The 25,839-nt window shown below is 49.5% G+C and overlaps 1 protein-coding gene across 1 annotated transcript in view; it reads right to left on the bottom strand.

Annotated features, from left to right (window-relative positions):
* The window catches only part of LOC129816634 (pleckstrin homology domain-containing family M member 3-like), an 87,997-nt gene that overhangs the window by 6,288 nt on the left and 55,870 nt on the right, over nucleotides 1-25,839 (bottom strand). Inside the window, exons 7-8 of the mRNA XM_055871362.1 lie at nucleotides 12,081-12,144; nucleotides 2,575-2,732 (exon numbers count right to left, since the gene is read on the bottom strand). Coding sequence (XP_055727337.1) covers nucleotides 2,575-2,732; nucleotides 12,081-12,144 — 222 coding nt within the window. The remainder of the gene's footprint in view (nucleotides 1-2,574; nucleotides 2,733-12,080; nucleotides 12,145-25,839) is intronic.

Raw genomic sequence — 25,839 nt, 5'->3', positions numbered from 1 at the left:
TCTTCCTGACCTCTCTGTCCTCTCCTCTTCCTGACCTCTCCTCTCCTCTTCCTGACCTCTCTGTCCTCTCCTCTCCTCTTCCTGACCTCCTCTGTCCTCTCCTCTCCTCTTCCTGACCTCCTCTGTCCTCTCCTCTCCTCTTCCTGACCTCCTCTGTCCTCTCCTCTCCTCTTCCTGACCTCCTCTGTCCTCTCCTCTTCTCTTCCTGACCTCCTCTGTCCTCTCCTCTTCTCTTCCTGACCTCCTCTGTCCTCTCCTCTTCCTGACCTCTCTGTCCTCTCCTCTTCCTGACCTCTCTGTCCTCTCCTCTCCTCTTCCTGACCTCCTCTGTCCTCTCCTCTCCTCTTCCTGACCTCCTCTGTCCTCTCCTCTCCTCTTCCTGACCTCTCTGTCCTCTCCTCTCCTCTTCCTGACCTCTCCTCTTCCTGACCCTGTCTGTGCTCTCCTCTTCCTGACCTCTCTGTCCTCTCCGCTCCTCTTCCTGACCTCTCTGTCCTCTCCTCTTCCTGACCTCTCTGTCCTCTCCTCTCCTCTTCCTGACCTCCTTTGTCCTCTCCTCTCCTCTTCCTGACCTCCTCTGTCCTCTCCTCTCCTCTTCCTGACCTCTCTGTCCTCTCCTCTTCCTGACCTCTCCTCTCCTCTTCCTGACCTCTCCTCTCCTCTTCCTGACCTCTCCTCTCCTCTTCCTGACCTCTCCTCTCCTCTTCCTGACCTCTCTGTCCTCTCCTCTCCTCTTCCTGACCTCCTCTGTCCTCTCCTCTCCTCTTCCTGACCTCCTCTGTCCTCTCCTCTCCTCTTCCTGACCTCCTCTGTCCTCTCCTCTTCCTGACCTCTCTGTCCTCTCCTCTCCTCTTCCTGACCTCTCTGTCCTCTCCTCTCCTCTTCCTGACCTCTCCTCTTCCTGACCTCCTCTGTCCTCTCCTCTTCCTGACCTCCTCTGTCCTCTCCTCTTCCTGACCTCCTCTGTCCTCTCCTCTTCCTGACCTCCTCTGTCCTCTCCTCTTCCTGACCTCCTCTGTCCTCTCCTCTTCCTGACCTCCTCTGTCCTCTCCTCTCCTCTTCCTGACCTCTCTGTCCTCTCCTCTTCCTGACCTCTCTGGCCTCTCCTCTTCCTGACCTCTCTGGCCTCTCCTCTTCCTGACCTCTCTGGCCTCTCCTCTTCCTGACCTCTCTGGCCTCTCCTCTTCCTGACCTCTCTGGCCTCTCCTCTTCCTGACCTCTCTGGCCTCTCCTCTTCCTGACCTCTCTGGCCTCTCCTCTTCCTGACCTCTCTGGCCTCTCCTCTTCCTGACCTCTCTGGCCTCTCCTCTTCCTGACCTCTCTGGCCTCTCCTCTTCCTGACCTCTCTGGCCTCTCCTCTTCCTGACCTCTCTGGCCTCTCCTCTTCCTGACCTCTCTGGCCTCTCCTCTTCCTGACCTCTCTGGCCTCTCCTCTTCCTGACCTCTCTGGCCTCTCCTCTTCCTGACCTCTCTGTCCTCTCCTCTTCCTGACCTCTCTGTCCTCTCCTCTTCCTGACCTCTCTGTCCTCTCCTCTTCCTGACCTCTCTGTCCTCTCCTCTTCCTGACCTCTCTGTCCTCTCCTCTCCTCTTCCTGACCTCCTCTGTCCTCTCCTCTCCTCTTCCTGACCTCCTCTGTCCTCTCCTCTCCTCTTCCTGACCTCCTCTGTCCTCTCCTCTTCCTGACCTCCTCTGTCCTCTCCTCTCCTCTCCTCTTCCTGACCTCTCTGTCCTCTCCTCTTCCTGACCTCTCCTCTCCTCTTCCTGACCTCTCCTCTCCTCTTCCTGACCTCTCCTCTCCTCTTCCTGACCTCTCCTCTCCTCTTCCTGACCTCTCTGTCCTCTCCTCTCCTCTTCCTGACCTCTCTGTCCTCTCCTCTCCTCTCCCTGACCTCTCTGTCCTCTCCTCCCCTCTTCCTGACCTCCTCTGTCCTCTCCTCTCCTCTTCCTGACCTCCTCTGTCCTCTCCTCTCCTCTCCTCTTCCTGACCTCCTCTGTCCTCTCCTCTCCTCTTCCTGACCTCCTCTGTCCTCTCCTCTTCCTGACCTCCTCTATCCTCACCTCTCCTCTTCCTGACCTCCTCTGTCCTCACCTCTCCTCTTCCTGACCTCCTCTGTCCTCACCTCTCCTCTTCCTGACCTCCTCTGTCCTCTCCTCTCCTCTTCCTGACCTCTCCTCTTCCTGACCTCTCTGTCCGCTCCTCTTCCTGACCTCTCTGTCCGCTCCTCTTCCTGACCTCTCTGTCCTCTCCTATCCTCTTCCTGACCTCTCTGTCCTCTCCTCTCCTCTTCCTGACCCCCTCTGTCCTCTCCTCTCCTCTTCCTGACCTCTCCTCTTCCTGACCTCTCCTCTCCTCTTCCTGACCTCTCTGTCCTCTCCTCTCCTCTTCCTGATCCTCATTCCTTATCAGTGAAACATCAAACCTCCCTGAGGTGAGAGAGGGCCATTCCTTCTCAGTAGTCATAAGGCTCACGCAGAAGGAGACGAGGACAGTGACAGGGGCAGAGCAAGGAGGATTAACTGCTCCTCTCCAGCACGGTGCCATGTCCCTATCACCCGTGCCCCTTCCAGCTCACCTCTTAGTAGCACTCTCCTGGAAGGGGTAGATGACCTGTCCATTCTGACACATCTCACAGATGAAGCCCTTGTCTCTGCACTGGCTGCAGCTGTAGACGTGGGAACTGGCAAACTTAATCACCTTGGAGAGGAAGGGAGCAAGTTTCCCATCTATCACCTGTAGGGAGGCATATTATGACATATTATTGAATAAAATAGAAACATTTTCTAAATTCTCATTCTAAATCAACCATTATATTTCCCATCTACAATAATTCCCCGCAGTCATATATTCTACTATAGAGAGAAAACAAGACAGGAGACAGGATTTTCCCTGGGAGGACAAACACTGTTGATACAGGTCCCAACGGGAGCCACTGCAAAGAGATGGACAAGAGTTCGTCAGGAATTCACAAAACTAATAAAGGCCCTGGGAGAAAGAACTGGAGGCTGGAGTGGCCTGGGAAGGAGGTGTTGGGGGGTGGGGGGTAACCGAGGGGGAAGTCCTTTTTTTGAGGGGCCGGTTTAGCAAAAAATATATATATGTGAACGCCATTTACTGGACTGGGGGGTGCGTAGTTAAAAACCAGCAGGGCCTTTGAATCTTGGGGGCCTGGTAGAGAGAGCATTGTGGCCCCTTTGAATGGGTCTGGGGAAGGGGCCCGGGCCTGAGTGGACCTCCAGAGAACACTGAGGGAGGCTGAGACAAGTGGCTACACCTGGCAGCGCCCCGGCTGCACCAATTAAAGGGTCTGCCAGGCATTCTTCAGCCTGGGGGAGAGAAGAGAAGGAGGAACGAGGAGAAAGAGAGAGAGGGGCAGAGGGAAGGAGAAAGGAGACCACCCCAACCCCCACTCCTACTGAAGATGGATGCTCTGCAGGGGAGGGGGAGGTTATGTCTGGATGGTTTGGACAGAGAAAGATAATACATCATGTCAAATGTCATGTACATGAAATATATTTTGATTTGTTTAACACTTTTTGGGTTTCGACATGATTCCATATGTGTTATTTCATAGTTTTGATGACTTCAATGTAGAAAATAGTAAAAATAAAGAAAAACCTTGGAATGAGTAGGTGTGTCCAAACTTTTGACTGGTACTGTATGTGATTGCATACAAATGTAAGCAAAGTTTGAAATGAGTACGTTTAAGTCAAATATTATATCTGTATGTGCTTCTTGCGGTAAATTTGCAGTCGACAAATGATTTGTCATTATGTTCTGGCCCCCTGACCGTCCACTCACAAACTCAATCCACTCCCACGGCTGAATCTAGTCGATGACCCCTGACCTAAAGAATGGGCGACAACCAGGAACAGTCCTTATACAGTAACACCTCAAGCAGTGGCTGAAAACACAGCCACCCCCCACCCCTCCATCCCAGAGGCTGTGTTCCCTCCATTCTGGGAGACATACAACACTGTGAATAATGCTGTTTAGAATGGTGACATGCGTCATGCTGCTGCCCACCAATCAAAGGCTGTGTGTAGTGTGGAGCATGTAGGGAGTCAGCCAGCCAGCCAGCCAGGCCGAGCAGCAAGCCAGCCAGCCAGGCCGAGCAGCTAGCCAGCCAGCCAGGCCGAGCAGCTAGCCAGCCAGCCAGGCCGAGCAGCTAGCCAGCCAGCCAGGCCGAGCAGCTAGCCAGCCAGCCAGGCCGAGCAGCTAGCCAGCCAGGACGAGCAGCAAGCCAGCCAGCCAGGCCGAGCAGCAAGCCAGCCAGCCAGGCCGAGCAGCAAGCCAGCCAGCCAGGCCGAGCAGCTAGCCAGCCAGCCAGGCCGAGCAGCAAGCCAGCCAGCCAGGCCGAGCAGCTAGCCAGCCAGCCAGGCCGAGCAGCTAGCCAGCCAGCCAGGCCGAGCAGCTAGCCAGCCAGACCGAGCAGCTAGCTAGCCAGCCAGGCCGAGCAGCTAGCCAGCCAGCCAGGCCGAGCAGCTAGCCAGCCAGCCAGGCCGAGCAGCTAGCCAGCCAGGACGAGCAGCAAGCCAGCCAGCCAGGCCGAGCAGCAAGCCAGCCAGGCAGAGCAGCTAGCCAGCCAGGCAGAGCAGCCAGCCAGGCAGAGCAGCCAGCCAGGCAGAACAGCCAGCCAGGCAGAGCAGCCAGCGTGTCCCTCATCCCCTAGCCTAGTCCAGATGATATATGCCCCCCTTGATCAACGCTGACACCAGGGGTAATTAAGACACTCCATCATTTAGCTAAGCTGAATGAAACGACTGGCACCACACCACTCTGGGTTCTGACTGTGACTGATGCTCAGTGGACATGGAGAGAGGGAGATTAAGGGAAAGTGAGGGAGGGAGAGGAGGGAGCGAGTGGAATTAAAGGAAGGAAAATAAATGACGGGAGAGGTATGAATGAACAGGGGGATGCTTTGGATGGCAGTAGCACTAGGGCTCCCCGTCTTTGCCAACCAGGTGGATACATTCTCCACAGAGAAGTGACCCTCCACCCAGAGCTGGTCTGAAGAAGGGGTGCAGAGGGGAGAGGGGCCACCGTTTGTTTGTCCTGCCTACAGCTGCCTTCCTTCGCTGCAGTGTCATTGTGACTGTTCCTGGAACAAACCACCCCCAACTTCTTCCACCCTCCCCAAATCCTCCTCATCCCTCACATCCCATAAAGTCACACCCCTCTAGCCTTGTCCCGTGCAGGGGGCTTTGTGGTCCAAACGGCTTAATCCCCTAAAACCTCTATTTAACACCCGCTACGTTATCCCACTCTAGTGTTCCCCTGATGAAGGCCTGGAACCTCCATTAGTGATGCTAAGAAAGCCACCCGGATTACACACATAAAGACATGGTGAGCTCTGTTTGGATAACACGCTCCCTGCCACCCCACTCACCAAACAGGATTACCACCAGCCCCCGGTGTGTAGAGAGGAGAGTCTGTCTACTAGTGAGTGACAGACTTTGATTACGGAAGACGTACTGTGTGATTACGGAAGACGTATTACAGAAGACGTACAGAGTGATTACAGAAGACGTACAGAGTGATTACAGAAGACGTACAGAGTGATTACAGAAGACGTATAGAGTGATTACAGAAGACGTATAGAGTGATTACAGAAAATGTATAGAGTGATTACAGAAGACGTACAGAGTGATTACAGAAGACGTATAGAGTGATTACAGAAGACGTATAGAGTGATTACGGAAGACGTATAGAGTGATTACGGAAGACGTGTATAGTGATTATGGACTAACGTGTGAGAGATAGTGTGAGAATGCCTGTGTGTGGCGTGGCAAAGAAAGGCAGTCGTGTTTGAGTTCTTTCTTTAATACAGAAAGAAATACTTGCAATATCTTTCACTTAGGGAAAAACAGCATAAGTATAATTTACCAACAGTTCTCAATGTGACCAACATGCCCTTAACCCAGTGACAGTGTAAGGGCATACATGGGCATACTGCCTGTGTCTATGCCTGCAGGATGTCTATGTGAAAGTGTTGGTGTCTATACTAGAGAGTCCTTGTGGCTACGTCAGGGTGGCTACTACATAGTTTGTGGCCTGCATATGCTGCATGCCAGGGTGTCAATGTGGGAATCTGCCTCCCTGCACGTAAGTGCGTGTCACCGTGGCCGCTGAGCCAGTCAGGCCGGGTCCCTCAATGCCTTTTTGTCCCCTCCAGTTGTTTGTAGGTTGTTGGCAGGACCAGCCCTGCTGCCATGGCACACAATACAATTAGCATCTACATGGCAGTGCTCAGTCCTCCACAACAAGCCCACCTCTCCACCACCCCACTACTTTACAACAAGCCCACCTCTCCACTACTTTACAACAAGCCCACCTCTCCACTACTTTACAACAAGCCCACCTCTCCACTACTTTACAACAAGCCCACCTCTCCACTACTTTACAACAAGCCCACCTCTCCACTACCCCAATACTTTACAACAAGCCCACCTCTCCACCACCCCACTACTTTACCACAAGCCCACCTCTCCACTACTTTACAACAAGCCCACCTCTCCACTATTTTACAACAAGCCCACCTCTCCTTCACCCCACTACTTTACCACAAGCCCACCTTTCCACCACCTTACCACAAGCCCACCTCTCCACTACTTTACAACAAGCCCACCTCACCACTACTTTACAACAAGCCCACCTCTCCACCTACCCACTACTTTACAACAAGCCCACCTCTCCACTACCACACTACTTTACAACAAGCCCACCTCTCCACTACTTTACAACAAGCCCACCTCTCCACCTACCCACTACTTTACAACAAGCCCACCTCTCCACTACCACACTACTTTACAACAAGCCCACCTCCCCACTACCCCACTACTTTACAACAAGCCCACCTCCCCACTACCCCACTACTTTACAACAAGCCCACCTCCCCACTACCCCACTACTTTACAACAAGCCCACCTCTCCACCACCCCACTACTTTACCACAAGCCCACCTCTCCACTACTTTACAACAAGCCCACCTCTCCACCACCCCACTACTTTACAACAACCCCATCTCTCCACTACTTTATAACAAGCCCACCTTTCCACCACCCCACTACTTTACCACAAGCCCACCTCTCCACTACTTTACCACAAGCCCACCTCTCCACTACTTTACAACAAGCCCACCTCTCCACTACTTTACAACAAGCCCACCTCTCCACCTCTCCACTACTTTACAACAAGCCCACCTCTCCACCTCTCCACTACTTTACAACAAGCCCACCTCTACACCACCCCACTACTTTACAACAAGCCCCCCTCTCCACCAACCCACTACTTTACCACAAGCCCAACTCTCCACTACTTTACAACAAGCCCACCTCTCCACTACTTTACAACAAGCCCACCTCTCCACCTCTCCACTACTTTACAACAAGCCCACCTCTCCATCACCCCACTACTTTACAACAAGCCCACCTCTCCACCACCCCACTACTTTACAACAAGCCCCCCTCTCCATCACCCCACTACTTTACCACAAGCCCACCTCTCCACTACTTTACAACAAGCCCCCCTCCCCACTACCCCACTACTTTACAACAAGCCCATCTCTCCACTACTTTACAACAAGCCCACCTCTCCACCTACCCACTACTTTACAACAAGCCCATCTCCACCACCCCACTACTTTACCACAAGCCCACCTCTCCACTACTTTACAACAAGCCCACCTCTCCACTACTTTACAACAAGCCCACCTCTCCACTACTTTACAACAAGCCCACCTCTCCACTACTTTACAACAAGCCCACCTCTCCACTACTTTACAACAAGCCCACCTCTCCACTACTTTACAACAAGCCCACCTCTCCACTACTTTACAACAAGCCCACCTCACCACTACCCCACTACTTTACAACAAGCCCACCTCTCCACCACCCCACTACTTTACCACAAGCCCAACTCTCCACTACTTTACAACAAGCCCACCTCTCCACTACTTTACAACAAGCCCACCTCTCCATCACCCCACTACTTTACCACAAGCCCACCTTTCCACCACCTTACCACAAGCCCACCTCTCCACCTACCCACTACTTTACAACAAGCCCACCTCTCCACTACCACACCACTACCACACTACTTTACAACAAGCCCATCTCCCCACTACCCCACTACTTTACAACAAGCCCACCTCCCCACTACTTTACAACAAGCCCACCTCTCCACCACCCCACTACTTTACAACAAGCCCATCTCTCCACCACCCCACTACTTTACCACAAGCCCACCTCTCCACTACTTTACAACAAGCCCACCTCTCTACTACTTTACAACAAGCCCACCTCTCCACCACCCCACTACTTTACAACAACCCCATCTCTCCACTACTTTACAACAAGCCCACCTTTCCACCACCCCACTACTTTACAACAAGCCCACCTCTCCACCACCCCACTACTTTACAACAAGCCCCCCTCTCCACCACCCCACTACTTTACAACAAGCCCACCTCTCCACTACTTTACAACAAGCCCACCTCTCCACCTACCCACTACTTTACAACAAGCCCACCTCCCCACTACCCCAATACTTTACAACAAGCCCCCCTCCCCACTACCCCACTACTTTACAACAAGCCCACCTCTCCACTACTTTACAACAAGCCCACCTCTCCACCACCCCACTACTTTACAACAACCCCATCTCTCCACTACTTTATAACAAGCCCACCTTTCCACCACCCCACTACTTTACCACAAGCCCACCTCTCCACTACTTTACCACAAGCCCACCTCTCCACTACTTTACCACAAGCCCACCTCTCCACCTCTCCACTACTTTACAACAAGCCCACCTCTCCACCACCCCACTACTTTACAACAAGCCCCCCTCTCCACCAACCCACTACTTTACCACAAGCCCACCTCTCCACTACTTTACAACAAGCCCACCTCTCCACCTACCCACTACTTTACAACAAGCCCAACTCTCCACCACCCCACTACTTTACAACAAGCCCAACTCTCCACCACCCCACTACTTTACCACAAGCCCACCTCTCCACTACTTTACAACAAGCCCACCTCTCTACTACTTTACAACAAGCCCACCTCTCCACTACCACACTACTTTACAACAAGCCCAACTCTCCACTACCACACTACTTTACAACAAGCCCAACTCTCCACTACCACACTACTTTACAACAAGCCCACCTCTCCACTACCACACTACTTTACAACAAGCCCAACTCTCCACTACCACACTACTTTACAACAAGCCCAACTCTCTACCTCTCCACTACTTTACAACAAGCCCACCTCTCTACCTCTCCACTACTTTACAACAAGCCCGCCTCTCCGCTACTTTACAACAAGCCCGCCTCTCCGCTACTTTACAACAAGCCCGCCTCTCCGCTACTTTACAACAAGCCCGCCTCTCCGCTACTTTACAACAAGCCCACCTCTCCGCTACTTTACAACAAGCCCGCCTCTCCGCTACTTTACAACAAGCCCGCCTCTCCGCTACTTTACAACAAGCCCGCCTCTCCGCTACTTTACAACAAGCCCGCCTCTCCGCTACTTTACAACAAGCCCGCCTCTCCGCTACTTTACAACAAGCCCGCCTCTCCGCTACTTTACAACAAGCCCGCCTCTCCGCTACTTTACAACAAGCCCGCCTCTCCGCTACTTTACAACAAGCCCGCCTCTCCGCTACTTTACAACAAGCCCGCCTCTCCGCTACTTTACAACAAGCCCGCCTCTCCGCTACTTCACAACAAGCCCGCCTTTCCACTACCCCACAACTGGAAAAACAAACGTTTTATTGCAGCAAAAGAAGGGCCAGTAGCCAAACTAGTCCAGCCTCTGGGCAGGCCCTGGGCAAACAGTACACTGCTTTAAAGTTGGAAAGGCTGCTCCTAATAGGAGGTGTTTGTTGGGATTTCAATAGCAAAGAGAGCCAAGTGCACTACTGCTTTCCATGAAGGACTGCGTCTACTCTATAACTAGCCAGGGAGACTTTATTGAACCTCACTGTGAAACAATAAAAGCCAGGCTTGATGAACGAGCTTTGATTATTCAGGAGAAATAAAAGAAACAGCTTGTTAATATGGAAAGCCAATTAGCTGTAAAGAGAGAAAGGGGTGGGAAGAGAAAGACACAGAGAGAAAGGGGTGGGAAGAGAAAGACACACAGAGAGAAAGGGGTGGGAAGAGAAAGACACACAGAGAGAAAGGGGTGGGAAGAGAAAGACACACAGAGAGAAAGTGGAGGGGGAGAGAAAGACACACAGGGAGAAAGGGGAGGGGGAGAGAAAGACACACAGAGAGAAAGGGGAGGGGGAGAGAAAGACACACAGAGAGAAAGGGGAGGGGGAGAGAAAGACACACAGAGAGAAAGGGGAGGGGGAGAGAAAGACACACAGAGAGAAAGGGGAGGGGAGAGAAAGACACACAGAGAGAAAGGGGAGGGGAGAGAAAGACACACAGAGAGAAAGGGGAGGGGAGAGAAAGACACACAGAGCGAAAGGGGAGGGGGAGAGAAAGACACAGAGAGAGAGAGTAAGCGATGATAGAGAGAGATGAATAGAGTGAGAGAAAGAGAGCGAGGGAAAGAGAGAAAGAGAGCGAGCGCGAGAGCGAGAGGGGGAGAAGAGTGTCAGGCCAGGGGATGTAGGGAAGAATGGTGGACTTTAACACACTCGTGTTTCTGCTTGTTGATTCTGAATGTCTGTAATTAGTGAGCGGGCCAGGGTGAGGGGAACATGAAGGGGAGAGGGAGAGAGGTTGGGTGGTGCAGAGGGGGCTGGGTGGGGAAGGTGGAAGATATGGGAGAGTAGTAGTGTGGAAGAACTCCAGGTTGGGGGGGGGGGGGGATCAGAGAGAGGGGGTGAGAGAGAGAGGCAAGAGATTACACCAAACCAAAGTAACCCTCATCCCAATAACAATTATTCATGCCTTCATAACACAGCCAAGAAACTGCTAGTGAGAGGGCTGAGGGAAACTGTCCCCACTGTAACTGGCAAAGGAGAATTTGTCCCCCGACTGTGAGCTCGTCCCAGTGCCTGGTGCTGCTAGCAGGTTGAGGTGTCAGAGACAGAGCACCTCTTCACTGGGAGGGACTGCTTTAGCTCCACCTGTCTGAGTCCGAGCAGAGACAGAGCACCTCTTCACTGGGAGGGACTGCTTTAGCTCCACCTGTCTGAGTCCGAGCAGAGACAGAGCACCTCTTCACTGGGAGGGACTGCTTTAGCTCCACCTGTCTGAGTCCGAGCAGAGACAGAGCACCTCTTCACTGGGAGGGACTGCTTTAGCTCCACCTGTCTGAGTCCGAGCAGAGACAGAGCACCTCTTCACTGGGAGGGACTGCTTTAGCTCCACCTGTCTGAGTCCGAGCAGAGACAGAGCACCTCTTCACTGGGAGGGACTGCTTTAGCTCCACGTGTCTGAGTCCGAGTAGAGACAGAGCACCTCTTCACTGGGAGGGACTGCTTTAGCTCCACCTGTCTGAGTCCGAGCAGAGACAGAGCACCTCTTCACTGGGAGGGACTGCTTTAGCTCCACGTGTCTGAGTCCGAGCAGAGACAGAGCACCTCTTCACTGGGAGGGACTGCTTTAGCTCCACCTGTCTGAGTCCGAGCAGAGACAGAGCACCTCTTCACTGGGAGGGACTGCTTTAGCTCCACCTGTCTGAGTCCGAGCAGAGACAGACGCTGGTCCTAGCAGCCATGCATTGTCCTGACACGTGTAAACTTAATGTTCAAACCCTGAATGCTGATTGGCTAACAGCCGTGGTATATCAGACCATATGCCACGGGTATGACAAAACAATTCTTGTTAGCTCTCTAATTATGTTGGTAACCAGTTTATAATAGAAATAAGGCACCTCGGGGGTTTGTGGTTTATGGCCAATATATAATATGATCATATACCACACCTGATTGCTTAAATATAACACATATACATATATATATATATATATATATATATATATATATATATATATATATATATATATATATATATATATATATATATATATATGAGTGTGTATTAGTGTGTCTGTAACGGTCTGATGTTTGAAAGTGAGTGTGTACACTATATGTGTGTAGTGTGTGTATTACCTGTTGCAGGTCAGCCAGTGAGTACAGGTGGATATGTTGCAGTAGGTATTCTCTGGGGAAGATCCTTTGGGGGAGAGAAAAAGACCAACATTTTGACAATTTTAGTTATGCAATTTTCTTAGAACCATAAGTCAGATCCTTATGTAAGTCAGATCCTATGTAATATTATATGCCATTTAGCAGACTTACAGCACTGTGTGTATGGGTGGCCCCACCAATAAAAAGTAGAATTCAATGCTGTGTGTCATTGTCTCTCACTGTACTGACCTGTAACAGCAAAGCTGGTGAAATGGTTAATCATATATTAAAACATGACAGGAAGGAGATGTGAGGTTCATGTTGAGATTCATATAGGACGATAACAGAATGTACACGATGAGTCATGTCACACATACACACAGGACCATAATAGTGCCTGTGTAACCATGGTAACGGCGGGGCCAAATTGCTGAGAAAATGGGGGTTAATTCAATAGAATGAGAGTCAGGCTGGGGCAGAAGGGGAATGGGTGTTTAAAAGCTCTCTGCCTTATAATGGAGCGAAGTGGAGGTCTCTCTCCGTCTCATCAGGCTCGCTATTATAGCCCTCTGCACAACACTCTCTGCCAAACCTACACACACAGTAATTCACACACACTCACCCACACCAGCTCACATTACAGCTCAAGGATCCACAAAGTGACATAAAAAGAGACAGAGAGGTGGGAGTTGGAGTGAAAGATGGAGAGGGCGAGAGATGGGATCATATAGACTCTCTGCACCAAAAACCCCCCGCGCTGTCTCTCTCTGCACCAAAAACCCCCCACGCTGTCTCTCTCTGCACCAAAAACCCCCCGCGCTGTCTCTCTCTGCACCAAAAACCCCCCGCGCTGTCTCTCTCTGCACCAAAAACCCCCCGCGCTGTCTCTCTCTGCACCAAAAACCCCCCGCGCTGTCTCTCTCTGCACCAAAAACCCCCCGCGCTGTCTCTCTCTGCACCAAAAACCCCCCGCGCTGTCTCTCTCTGCACCAAAAACCCCCCGCGCTGTCTCTCTCTGCACCAAAAACCCCCCGCGCTGTCTCTCTCTGCACCAAAAACCCCCCGCGCTGTCTCTCTCTGCACCAAAAACCCCCCGCGCTGTCTCTCTCTGCACCAAAAACCCCCCGCGCTGTCTCTCTCTGCACCAAAAACCCCCCGCGCTGTCTCTCTCTGCACCAAAAACCCCCCGCGCTGTCTCTCTCTATACCAAAAACCCCCCGCGCTGTCTCTCTCTGCACCAAAAACCCCCCGCGCTGTCTCTCTCTGCACCAAAAACCCCGCGCTGTCTCTCTCTGCACCAAAAACCCCGCGCTGTCTCACTCTGCACCAAAACCCCCGCGCTGTCTCTCTCTGCACCAAAAACCCCGCGCTGTCTCTCTCTGCACCAAAAACCCCGCGCTGTCTCACTCTGCACCAAAAACCCCGCGCTGTCTCACTCTGCACTAATAACGCCACGCTGTCACTCTGCACTAATAATGCCACGCCGTCTCACTCTGCACTAATAACCCTGCGCCGTCTCTCTGCACTAATAACGCCGCGCTGTCTCTCTCTGCACTAATAACGTCAAGCTGTCTCTCTCTGCACTAATAACCCCACGTTGTCTCTCTCTGCACCAATAACCCCGCGCTGTCTCTCTCTGCACCAATAACGCCACGCTGTCTCTCTCTGCACCAATAACGCCACGCTGTCTCTCTCTGCACTAATAACGCCACGCTGTCTCTCTCTGCACCAATAACGCCACGCTGCCCCTCTCTGCACTAATAACATCAAGCTGTCTCTCTGCACTAATAAGACCACGCTGTCTCTCTCTGCACTAATAACGCTGCGTTGTCCCTCTCTGCACTAATAACATCCAGCTGTCTCTCTCTGCACTAATAACACGACACTGTCTCTCTCTGCACTAATAACACGACACTGTCTCTCTCTGCACTAATAACACGACACTGTCTCTCTCTGCACTAATAACACGACACTGTCTCTCTCTGCACTAATAACACGACACTGTCTCTCTCTGCACTAATAACACGACACTGTCTCTCTCTGCACTAATAACACGACACTGTCTCTCTGCACTAATAACACGACACTGTCTCTCTCTGCACTAATAACACGACACTGTCTCTCTCTGCACTAATAACACGACACTGTCTCTCTCTGCACTAATAACACGACACTGTCTCTCTCTGCACTAATAACACGACACTGTCTCTCTCTGCACTAATAACACGACACTGTCTCTCTCTGCACTAATAACACGACACTGTCTCTCTCTGCACTAATAACACGACACTGTCTCTCTCTGCACTAATAACACGACACTGTCTCTCTCTGCACTAATAACACGACACTGTCTCTCTCTGCACTAATAACACGACACTGTCTCTCTCTGCACTAATAACACGACACTGTCTCTCTCTGCACTAATAACACGACACTCTCTCTCTGCACTAATAACACGACACTGTCTCTCTCTGCACTAATAACACGACACTGTCTCTCTCTGCACTAATAACACGACACTGTCTCTCTCTGCACTAATAACACGACACTGTCTCTCTCTGCACTAATAACACGACACTGTCTCTCTCTGCACTAATAACACGACACTGTCTCTCTCTGCACTAATAACACGACACTGACTCTCTCTGCACTAATAACACAACACTGTCTCTCTCTGCACTAATAACACGGCACTGTCTCTCTCTGCACTAACACTGAAGGGACATACACTTCCAATGCCTCTCCTGGGATTAGAGAGAAACACACACACAGCTCTATGTAGGTACCATGGAAACCTTTGTGGGAAGCTGTAGTAGTATCTATATGAATTATGTGAATTTGAGTGCACATACTGTATATGTGAGTTACATCTGTCCCTTCCACCCCCTCTACTTCTCATCTGTGTCTCCCTAACCTGCCACCACTCCCCCAGTGCTCTCTCCCTCTCTGTGTGGGTGTTTCTGATTGTGTGAGTGGAGACAGGTGTGCTGGAGGCAGAGCAGATCCCCACCAGCTGCAACCTGTTCCATAATCAAGACCTCTACAAATCCTCAGCCCTGCCACTTGCACGCTGCCAGATCGTAACCTCTGCTCAGTCAGTCTGCATTTCAAGCCGTTTGTTCCTGCAATAGACCTTATTATCCTGTGGTGCCTGTTTTCCCTAGCCTGACGCTGCTTTTCTCTCCGCTACAGTTCTGTCCGCTCTGACTCTGGTCCGTCTCGCCAGTCTAGCTTCCCAGCCCTGGACCCCCACTCTACTGCTTCCTTGAATTCCACTCCGGACCCATTTACCCTGCCCCTACTTCCCTTGCCTCAGCCCCAGCCTCCCCCTGGCCTGCACCTTCCCACACTTTTCAATAAATACCTTGGTTACCTTATCCCTGTCTCCTCATCTGAGTCTGCACTTGGGTTCACCTGCTCCACCCCGCGTAACAACATGAGCGTGAGTGTGTGTGTGTGTGTGCAGGAGTGTGTTCTGCAGATAGGGAAACACACACTCTCTCTGCCTCTCTATAGACAGATAGTGTTTATGTAGCGATTGTGAGAGGAGGAGGGATGGCAGAGGTCCAGTCAGAGCAGAGCCTCATTCACACATCAGCCCCAGGCCTCATTAGACTGGCTTCATTACAGCTCTAATCTGACACACGCACGCACGCACGCACGCACGCACGCACGCACACGCAAACGCACACAGGCTCAGACTCAGAGGGCGGGCAATTTGTTCAGCTGAGGATAAATTCCCTTTTCATGTGTTTATGGGAAGCTTTACAACCATTGAGAGATAGACAGGGAGGTGTGTGTGTACATGTAAGTGTGGCTTTGCAGTCATTAAGAGATAGACAAAGAGGTTGGTGGACTTTCATTAGTGCTAATCTGTCAGAGAGAGTAGCTCCTACTGAGAGAGTGAAGCTGGCAGTCAGAGAGAGTAGCTCCTACTGAGAGAGTGAAGCCGGCGGTCAGAGAGAGTAGCTCCTACTGAGAGAGTGAAGCCAGCAGTCAGAGAGAGTAGCTCCTACTGAGAGAGTGAAGCCGGCGGTCAGAGAGAGTAGCTCCTACTGAGAGAGTGAAGCTGGCAGTCAGAGAGAGTAGCTCCTACTGAGAGAGTGAAGCCGGCGGTCAGAGAGAGTAGCTCCTACTGAGAGTGAAGCCGGCAGTCAGAGAGAGTAGCTCCTACTGAGAGTGAAGCCGGCAGTCAGAGAGAGTAGCTCCTACTGAGAGAGTGAAGCCGGCAGTCAGAGAGAGTAGCTCCTACTGAGAGTGAAGCCGGCAGTCAGAGAGAGTAGCTCCTACTGAGAGAGTGAAGCCGGCGGTCTGTGAGAGTAGCTCCTACTGAGAGAGTGAAGCCGGCAGTCAGAGAGAGTAGCTCCTACTGAGAGAGTGAAGCCGGCAGTCAGAGAGAGTAGCTCCTACTGAGAGAGTGAAGCCGGCAGTCAGAGAGAGTAGCTCCTACTGAGAGAGTGAAGCCGGCAGTCAGAGAGAGTAGCTCCTACTGAGAGAGTGAAGCCGGCGGTCTGTGAGAGTAGCTCCTACTGAGAGAGTGAAGCCGGCAGTCAGAGAGAGTAGCTCCTACTGAGAGAGTGAAGCTGGCAGTCAGAGAGAGTAGCTCCTACTGAGAGTGAAGCCGGCAGTCAGAGAGAGTAGCTTCTACTGAGAGAGTGAAGCCGCCAGTCAGAGAGAGTAGCTTCTACTGAGAGAGTGAAGCCGGCAGTCAGAGAGAGTAGCTCCTACTGAGAGAGTGAAGCCGGCAGTCAGAGAGAGTAGCTCCTACTGAGAGAGTGAAGCTGGCAGTCAGAGAGAGTAGCTCCTACTGAGAGAGTGAAGCCGGCAGTCAGAGAGAGTAGCTCCTACTGAGAGAGTGAAGCCGGCAGTCAGAGAGAGTAGCTCCTACTGAGAGAGTGAAGCCAGCAGTCAGAGAGAGTAGCTCCTACTGAGAGAGTGAAGCCGGCAGTCAGAGAGAGTAGCTTCTACTGAGAGAGTGAAGCCAGCAGTCAGAGAGAGTAGCTCCTACTGAGAGAATTCTGCAGCGATACGCCATCGGGCTTGTGCTTAGTGGGACTATCATTTGTTTTTCAACAGGACAATGACCCAACACACCTCCAGGCTGTTTAAGGGCTATTTTACCAAGAAGGAGAGTGATGGAGTGCTGCATCAGATGACCTGGCATCAACCCAATTGAGATTGTTTGGGATGAGTTGGACCTTAGGAAAAGTAGCCAAATGCACAGCATATGTGGGAACCACTACTGAGTCGATGAGCAGGGGTACGAGGTAAAAACATGGCTATATACAGGGAGTACCAGTACCGAGTCGATGAGCAGGGGTACGAGGTAATAACATGGCTATATACAGGGAGTACCAGTACCGCGTCGATGAGCAGGAGTACGAGGTAATAACACGGCTATATACAGGGAGTGCAGGAGTACGAGGTAATTTAGGTAGCTATGTAGATATAGGTAGGGGTAAAGTGACTAGGCAACAGGATAGATAATAGACAGTAGCAGCAGTATACTGTAGGTAGGGGTAAAGTGACTACACAACAGGATAGATAATAGACAGTAGCAGCAGTATACTGTAGGTAGGGGTAAAGTGACTAGACAACAGGATAGATAATAGACAGTAGCAGCAGTATACTGTAGGTAGGGGTAAAGTGACTAGACAACAGGATAGATAATAGACAGTAGCAGCAGTATACTGTAGGTAGGGGTAAAGTGACTAGACAACAGGATAGATAATAGACAGTAGCAGCAGTATACTGTAGGTAGGGTTAAAGTGACTAGACAAAAGGATAGATAATAGACAGTAGCAGCAGTATACTGTAGGTAGGGGTAAAGTGACTACACAACAGGATAGATAATAGACAGTAGCAGCAGTATACTGTAGGTAGGGTTAAAGTGACTAGACAACAGGATAGATAATAGACAGTAGCAGCAGTACTGTATACTGTAGGTAGGGGTAAAGTGACTAGACAACAGGATAGATAATAGACACTAGCAGCAGTATACTGTAGGTAGGGTTAAAGTGACTAGACAACAGGATAGATAATAGACAGTAGCAGCAGTATACTGTAGGTAGGGGTAAAGTGACTACACAACAGGATAGATAATAGACAGTAGCAGCAGTATACTGTAGGTAGGGGTAAAGTGACTAGACAACAGGATAGATAATAGACAGTAGCAGCAGTATACTGTAGGTAGGGGTAAAGTGACTAGACAACAGGATAGATAATAGACAGTAGCAGCAGTATACTGTAGGTAGGGGTAAAGTGACTAGACAACAGGATAGATAATAGACAGTAGCAGCAGTATACTGTAGGTAGGGTTAAAGTGACTAGACAAAAGGATAGATAATAGACAGTAGCAGCAGTATACTGTAGGTAGGGGTAAAGTGACTACACAACAGGATAGATAATAGACAGTAGCAGCAGTATACTGTAGGTAGGGTTAAAGTGACTAGACAACAGGATAGATAATAGACAGTAGCAGCAGTACTGTATACTGTAGGTAGGGGTAAAGTGACTAGACAACAGGATAGATAATAGACACTAGCAGCAGTATACTGTAGGTAGGGTTAAAGTGACTAGACAACAGGATAGATAATAGACAGTAGCAGCAGTACTGTATACTGTAGGTAGGGGTAAAGTGACTACACAACAGGATAGATAATAGACAGTAGCAGCAGTATACTGTAGGTAGGGGTAAAGTGACTAGACAACAGCATAGATAATAGACAGTAGCAGCAGCGTACTGTATGTGGTGAGTGTGAACGTGTGTGTGTGTGTGTGTGTGTGTGTGTGTGTGTGTGTGTGTGTGTGTGTGTGTGTGTGTGTGTGTGTGTGTGTGTGTGTGTGTGTGTGGCGTCAGTATGCATGTGTGTGCATGTTGTGTGTGTGTCGGCGTATGTAGTGCGTGTGTGTGTGTGTTGGGTGTCAGTGTAAGTATGTGTGAGTGTGTGGGTAGACTACAGTGTGTTTGCATAGAGTCAGTGAAAGAGAGTTAGTACAAAACGGGGTCAATGCAGGTAGTCTGGGTAGCCGTTTGATTAGCTATTTAGCAGTCTTGTTTAGCAGTCTTATGGCTTGGTGGTGGAAGCTGTTTAGGGTCCTGTTGCCATCTGGAACGAAACCAAGATCAGAACAGAGCACCAATACCAGACAGACGGAATGTACAGTCCATGATGCAACTGAGAAGACTAATCTAACTGCTACAGGGTTCAACAGAAGACTGATCTAACTGCTACAGGGTTCAACAGAAGACTGATCTAACTGCTACAGGGTTCAACAGAAGACTGATCTAACTGCTACAGGGTTCAACAGAAGACTGATCTAACTGCTACAGGGTTCAACAGAAGACTGATCTAACTGCTACAGGGTTCAACAGAAGACTGATCTAACTGCTACAGGGTTCAACAGAAGACTCATCTAACTGCTACAGGGTTCAACAGAAGACTGATCTAACTGCTACAGGGTTCAACAGAAGACTCATCTAACTGCTACAGGGCTCAACAGAAGACTAATATAACTGCTGTAGGGTTCAACAGAAGACTGATCTAACTGCTGTAGGGTTCAACAGAAGACTGATCTAACTGCTACAGGGTTCAACAGAAGACTGATCTAACTGCTACAGGGTTCAACAGAAGACTGATCTAACTGCTACAGGGTTCAACAGAAGACTGATCTAACTGCTACAGGGTTCAACAGAAGACTCATCTAACTGCTACAGGGTTCAACAGAAGACTGATCTAACTGCTACAGGGTTCAACAGAAGACTCATCTAACTGCTACAGGGCTCAACAGAAGACTAATATAACTGCTGTAGGGTTCAACAGAAGACTGATCTAACTGCTGTAGGGTTCAACAGAAGACTGATCTAACTGCTACAGGGTTCAACAGAAGACTGATCTAACTACTACAGGGTTCAACAGAAGACTGATCTAACTGCTACAGGGTTCAACAGAAGACTGATCTAACTGCTGTAGGGTTCAACAGAAGACTGTTCTAACTGCTGTAGGGTTCAACAGAAGACTGATCTAACTGCTGTAGGGTTCAACAGAAGACTGATCTAACTGCTACATGGTTCAACAGAAGACTGATCTAACTGCTGTAGGGTTCAACAGAAGACTAATCTAACTGCTGTAGGGTTCAACAGAAGACTGATCTAACTGCTGTAGGGTTCAACAGAAGACTGATCTAACTGCTGTAGGGTTCAACAGAAGACTGATCTAACTGCTACATGGTTCAACAGAAGACTAATCTAACTGCTGTAGGGTTCAACAGAAGACTAATCTAACTGCTGTAGGGTTCAACAGAAGACTGATCTAACTGCTACATGGTTCAACAGAAGACTGATCTAACTGCTACATGGTTCAACAGAAGACTCATCTAACTACTGTAGGGTTCAACAGAAGACTGATCTAACTGCTACATGGTTCAACAGAAGACTCATCTAACTGCTACAGGGTTCAACAGAAGACTGATCTAACTGCTGTAGGGTTCAACAGAAGACTCATCTAACTGCTGTAGGGTTCAACAGAAGACTCATCTAACTGCTGTAGGGTTCAACAGAAGACTAATCTAACTGCTGTAGGGTTCAACAGAAGACTAATCTAACTGCTACAGGGTTCAACAGAAGACTGATCTAACTGCTACAGGGTTCAACAGAAGACTAATCTAACCGCTGTAGGGTTCAACAGAAGACTAATCTAACCGCTGTAGGGTTCAACAGAAGACTGATCTAACCGCTACAGGGTTCAACAGAAGACTGATCTAACTGCAACAGGGTTCAACAGAAGACTGATCTAACTGCTGTAGGGTTCAACAGAAGACTGATCTAACTGCTACAGGGTTCAACAGAAGACTGATCTAACTGCTACAGTGTTCAACAGAAGACTGATCTAACTGCAGTAGGGTTCAACAGAAGACTCATCTAACTGCTGTAGGGTTCAACAGAAGACTCATCTAGCTGCTGTAGGGTTCAACAGAAGACTCATCTAACTGCTGTAGGGTTCAACAGCAGACTGATCTAACTGCTACAGGGTTCAACAGAAGACTGATCTAACTGCTGTAGGGTTCAACAGAAGACTGATCTAACTGCTGTAGGGTTCAACAGAAGACTCATCTAACTGCTGTAGGGTTCAACAGAAGACTGATCTAACTGCTACAGGGTTCAACAGAAGACTCATCTAACTGCTACAGGGTTCAACAGAAGACTCATCTAACTCCTACAGGGTTCAACAGAAGACTCATCTAACTGCTACAGGGTTCAACAGAAGACTCATCTAACTGCTACAGGGTTCAACAGAAGACTCATCTAACTGCTACAGGGTTCAACAGAAGACTCATCTAACTGCTACAGGGCTCAACAGAAGACTAATATAACTGCTGTAGGGTTCAACAGAAGACTGATCTAACTGCTGTAGGGTTCAACAGAAGACTGATCTAACTGCTGCAGGGTTCAACAGAAGACTGATCTAACTGCTACAGGGTTCAACAGAAGACTGATCTAACTACTACAGGGTTCAACAGAAGACTGATCTAACTGCTACAGGGTTCAACAGAAGACTGATCTAACTGCTACAGGGTTCAACAGAAGACTGATCTAACTGCTGTAGGGTTCAACAGAAGACTGATCTAACTGCTGTAGGGTTCAACAGAAGACTCATCTAACTGCTACAGGGTTCAACAGAAGACTAATCTAACTGCTACAGGGTTCAACAGAAGACTGATCTAACTGCTACATGGTTCAACAGAAGACTGATCTAACTGCTACATGGTTCAACAGAAGACTAATCTAACTGCTGTAGGGTTCAACAGAAGACTAATCTAACTGCTGTAGGGTTCAACAGAAGACTGATCTAACTGCTACATGGTTCAACAGAAGACTAATCTAACTGCTGTAGGGTTCAACAGAAGACTGATCTAACTGCTACATGGTTCAACAGAAGACTGATCTAACTGCTACATGGTTCAACAGAAGACTAATCTAACTGCTACAGGGTTCAACAGAAGACTGATCTAGCTGCTGTAGGGTTCAACAGAAGACTCATCTAACTGCTGTAGGGTTCAACAGAAGACTAATCTAACTGCTGTAGGGTTCAACAGAAGACTAATCTAACTGCTGTAGGGTTCAACAGAAGACTAATCTAACTGCTGTAGGGTTCAACAGAAGACTAATCTAACTGCTACAGGGTTCAACAGAAGACTGATCTAACTGCTACAGGGTTCAACAGAAGACTGATCTAACTGCTGTAGGGTTCAACAGAAGACTGATCTAACTGCTGTAGGGTTCAACAGAAGACTCATCTAACTGCTGTAGGGTTCAACAGAAGACTCATCTAACTGCTGTAGGGTTCAACAGAAGACTAATCTAGCTGCTGTAGGGTTCAACAGAAGACTGATCTAACTGCTGTAGGGTTCAACAGCAGACTGATCTAACTGCTGTAGGGTTCAACAGAAGACTGATCTAACTGCTACAGGGTTCAACAGAAGACTGATCTAACTGCTGTAGGGTTCAACAGAAGACTGATCTAACTGCTACAGGGTTCAACAGAAGACTGATCTAACTGCTACAGGGTTCAACAGAAGACTGATCTAACTGCTGTAGGGTTCAACAAAAGACTGATCTAACTGCTGTAGGGTTCAACAGAAGACTCATCTAACTGCTGTAGGGTTCAACAGAAGACTCATCTAGCTGCTGTAGGGTTCAACAGAAGACTGATCTAACTGCTACAGGGTTCAACAGAAGACTAATCTAACTGCTGTAGGGTTCAACAGAAGACTAATCTAACTGCTGTAGGGTTCAACAGAAGACTGATCTAACTGCTACAGGGTTCAACAGAAGACTGATCTAACTGCTACAGGGTTCAACAGAAGACTGATCTAACTGCTACAGGGTTCAACAGAAGACTGATCTAACTGCTACAGGGTTCAACAGAAGACTGATCTAACTGCTACAGGGTTCAACAGAAGACTGATCTAACTGCTACAGGGTTCAACAGAAGACTGATCTAACTGCTACAGGGTTCAACAGAAGACTGATCTAACTGCTACAGGGTTCAACAGAAGACTGATCTAACTGCTACAGGGTTCAACAGAAGACTGATCTAACTGCTACAGGGTTCAACAGAAGACTGATCTAACTGCTACAGGGTTCAACAGAAGACTGATCTAACTGCTACAGGGTTCAACAGAAGACTGATCTAACTGCTACAGGGTTCAACAGAAGACTCATCTAACTGCTCTAGGGTTCAACAGAAGACTCATCTAGCTGCTGTAGGGTTCAACAGAAGACTCATCTAACTGCTGTAGGGTTCAACAGAAGACTCATCTAACTGCTGTAGGGTTCAACAGAAGACTAATCTAGCTGCTGTAGGGTTCAACAGAAGACTGATCTAACTGCTACAGGGTTCAACAGAAGACTAATCTAACTGCTGTAGGGTTCAACAGAAGACTGATCTAACTGCTGTAGGGTTCAACAGAAGACTGATCTAACTGCTGTAGGGTTCAACAGAAGACTCATCTAACTGCTGTAGGGTTCAACAGAAGACTCATCTAACTGCTGTAGGGTTCAACAGAAGACTCATCTAACTGCTGTAGGGTTCAACAGAAGACTAATCTAGCTGCTGTAGGGTTCAACAGAAGACTAATCTAGCTGCTGTAGGGTTCAACAGAAGACTGATCTAACTGCTACAGGGTTCAACAGAAGACTAATCTAACTGCTGTAGGGTTCAACAGAAGACTGATCTAACTGCTGTAGGGTTCAACAGAAGACTGATCTAACTGCTGTAGGGTTCAACAGAAGACTGATCTAACTGCTGTAGGGTTCAACAGAAGACTGATCTAACTGCTACAGGGTTCAACAGAAGACTGATCTAACTGCTACAGGGTTCAACAGAATACACCATGACAGCGCAATACACAAGGGGTGGAACAGTGGCAAAGGTACCCACAGGACAAACAGAATAATATTAGTCTGAGGAGAGATTAAATAGCATTAATACAACAAAAATCATTCTAAACACACCTTTAGTTTAAAGTTAAACAGATGTATTTTTTCTTCCTAATAAGCAGGAGTAATATTCTTAGATCAGAATGACAGCAGACTGTACTTCTATCCATGTCACTAAAGACTAACAGAAACAAAAGACAAATTTAACTAGAATGGCTTATCTTTTCTCCCCCAACCCACCAAGAGGTAACATGTAGATATACACATTTACTTTCAAAGCATACACACGAAACACACCATAGTAGCAATAAAAACAAAATATAAACTGAGGTACACTTGCGACATGTACTGAGAGTAATATTGTTTGTACTGGCAACCACACAGAAGAGTTATTGCAGTTCACAACCCTTCACCAGAGGGTCCATGGATGGCCCGATGGTAGGCCCAGAGGGTCCATGGATGGCCCGATGGTAGGCCGAGAGGGTCCATGGATGGCCCGATGGTAGGCCCAGAGGGTCAATGGATGGCCCGATGGTAGGCCGAGAGGGTCCATGGATGGCCCGGTGGTAGGCCCAGAGGGTCAATGGATGGCCGATGGTAGGCCGAGAGGGTCCATGGATGGCCGATGGTAGGCCGAAAGGGTCCATGGATGGCCCGACGGTAGACCCAGAGGGTCCATGGATGGCCAGACGGTAACCCCAGAGGGTCTATGGATGGCCCGACAGTAGGCCCAAAGGGTCAATGGATGGCCCGACAGTAGGCCCAAAGGGTCAATGGATGGCCAACGGTAGGCCCAGAGGGTCCATGGATGGCCCGATGGTAGGCCCAAAGGGTCCATGGATGGCCCGATGGTAGGCCCAAAGGGTCAATGGATGGCCCGATGGTAGGCCCAAAGGGTCAATGGATGGCCAATGGTAGGCCGAAAGTGTCCATGGATGGCCCGATGGTAGGCCCAAAGGGTCAATGGATGGCCAATGGTAGGCCCAGAGGGTCCATGGATGGCCCGATGGTAGGCCCATAGAGGGTCCATGGATGGCCTGATGGTAGGCCCAAAGGGTCCATGGATGGCCGACAGCAGGCCCAAAGGGTCAATGGATGGCCAATGGTAGGCCGAAAGGGTCAATGGATGGCCCGATGATAGGCCCATAGAGGGTCCATGGATGGCCCGATGGTAGGCCGAAAGGGTCCATGGATGGCCCGATGGTAGGCCCATAGAGGGTCCGATGGTAGGCCCATAGATGGCCAGGGCAAGCTTTTAGCACCACCGGCCTCATTAATCCTGCAGTGTTTTGAAGGGCAGGGCGTTAGTCGCCGAGCGCTAATGGTGTAGTGGTAAACGAGGTCTCTAGTGAGAGAAGAGCACTCCGGGGTCGCCACCACTGCCGTAAACACCACGGCCTTCTTCCCTTTCCGACAACCAGCTGGGATAACTCTGTAGCTCAGGGTGTGTGTGGAGTAGGAGCGCCTCAGAGCCCCACTCTCTCTGTTCGTCTCGGGCTTCAAACATACTGCAACAGCACAGCAGAGAGATTGAGACAAAAGAACAGGGGAACCTGTCATGGTCAACAGTAGACTACAGTACACACACACGATATAAGCCTGCCATTCCAGGATGGACAGGACTCCTTAAATGCATAAAGACCCCACACATGGACCATGCCTCACTTAAAAAACAAAAACATTTTAGCTCAATACAAGTCATCTGGTTGAAAATACAGTTGAAGTTTACATACACTTAGGTTGGAGTCATTAAAACCGGTTTTTCAACCACTCCATAAATAGTTTTAGCAAGTTGGTTCG

Source organism: Salvelinus fontinalis, chromosome 19 (assembly GCF_029448725.1).
Source record: "Salvelinus fontinalis isolate EN_2023a chromosome 19, ASM2944872v1, whole genome shotgun sequence".
NCBI lineage: Eukaryota > Metazoa > Chordata > Actinopteri > Salmoniformes > Salmonidae > Salvelinus > Salvelinus fontinalis.
The sequence above is the reverse complement of the archived record's forward strand: the minus strand, read 5'-3'. Positions and strand labels throughout refer to the sequence as shown.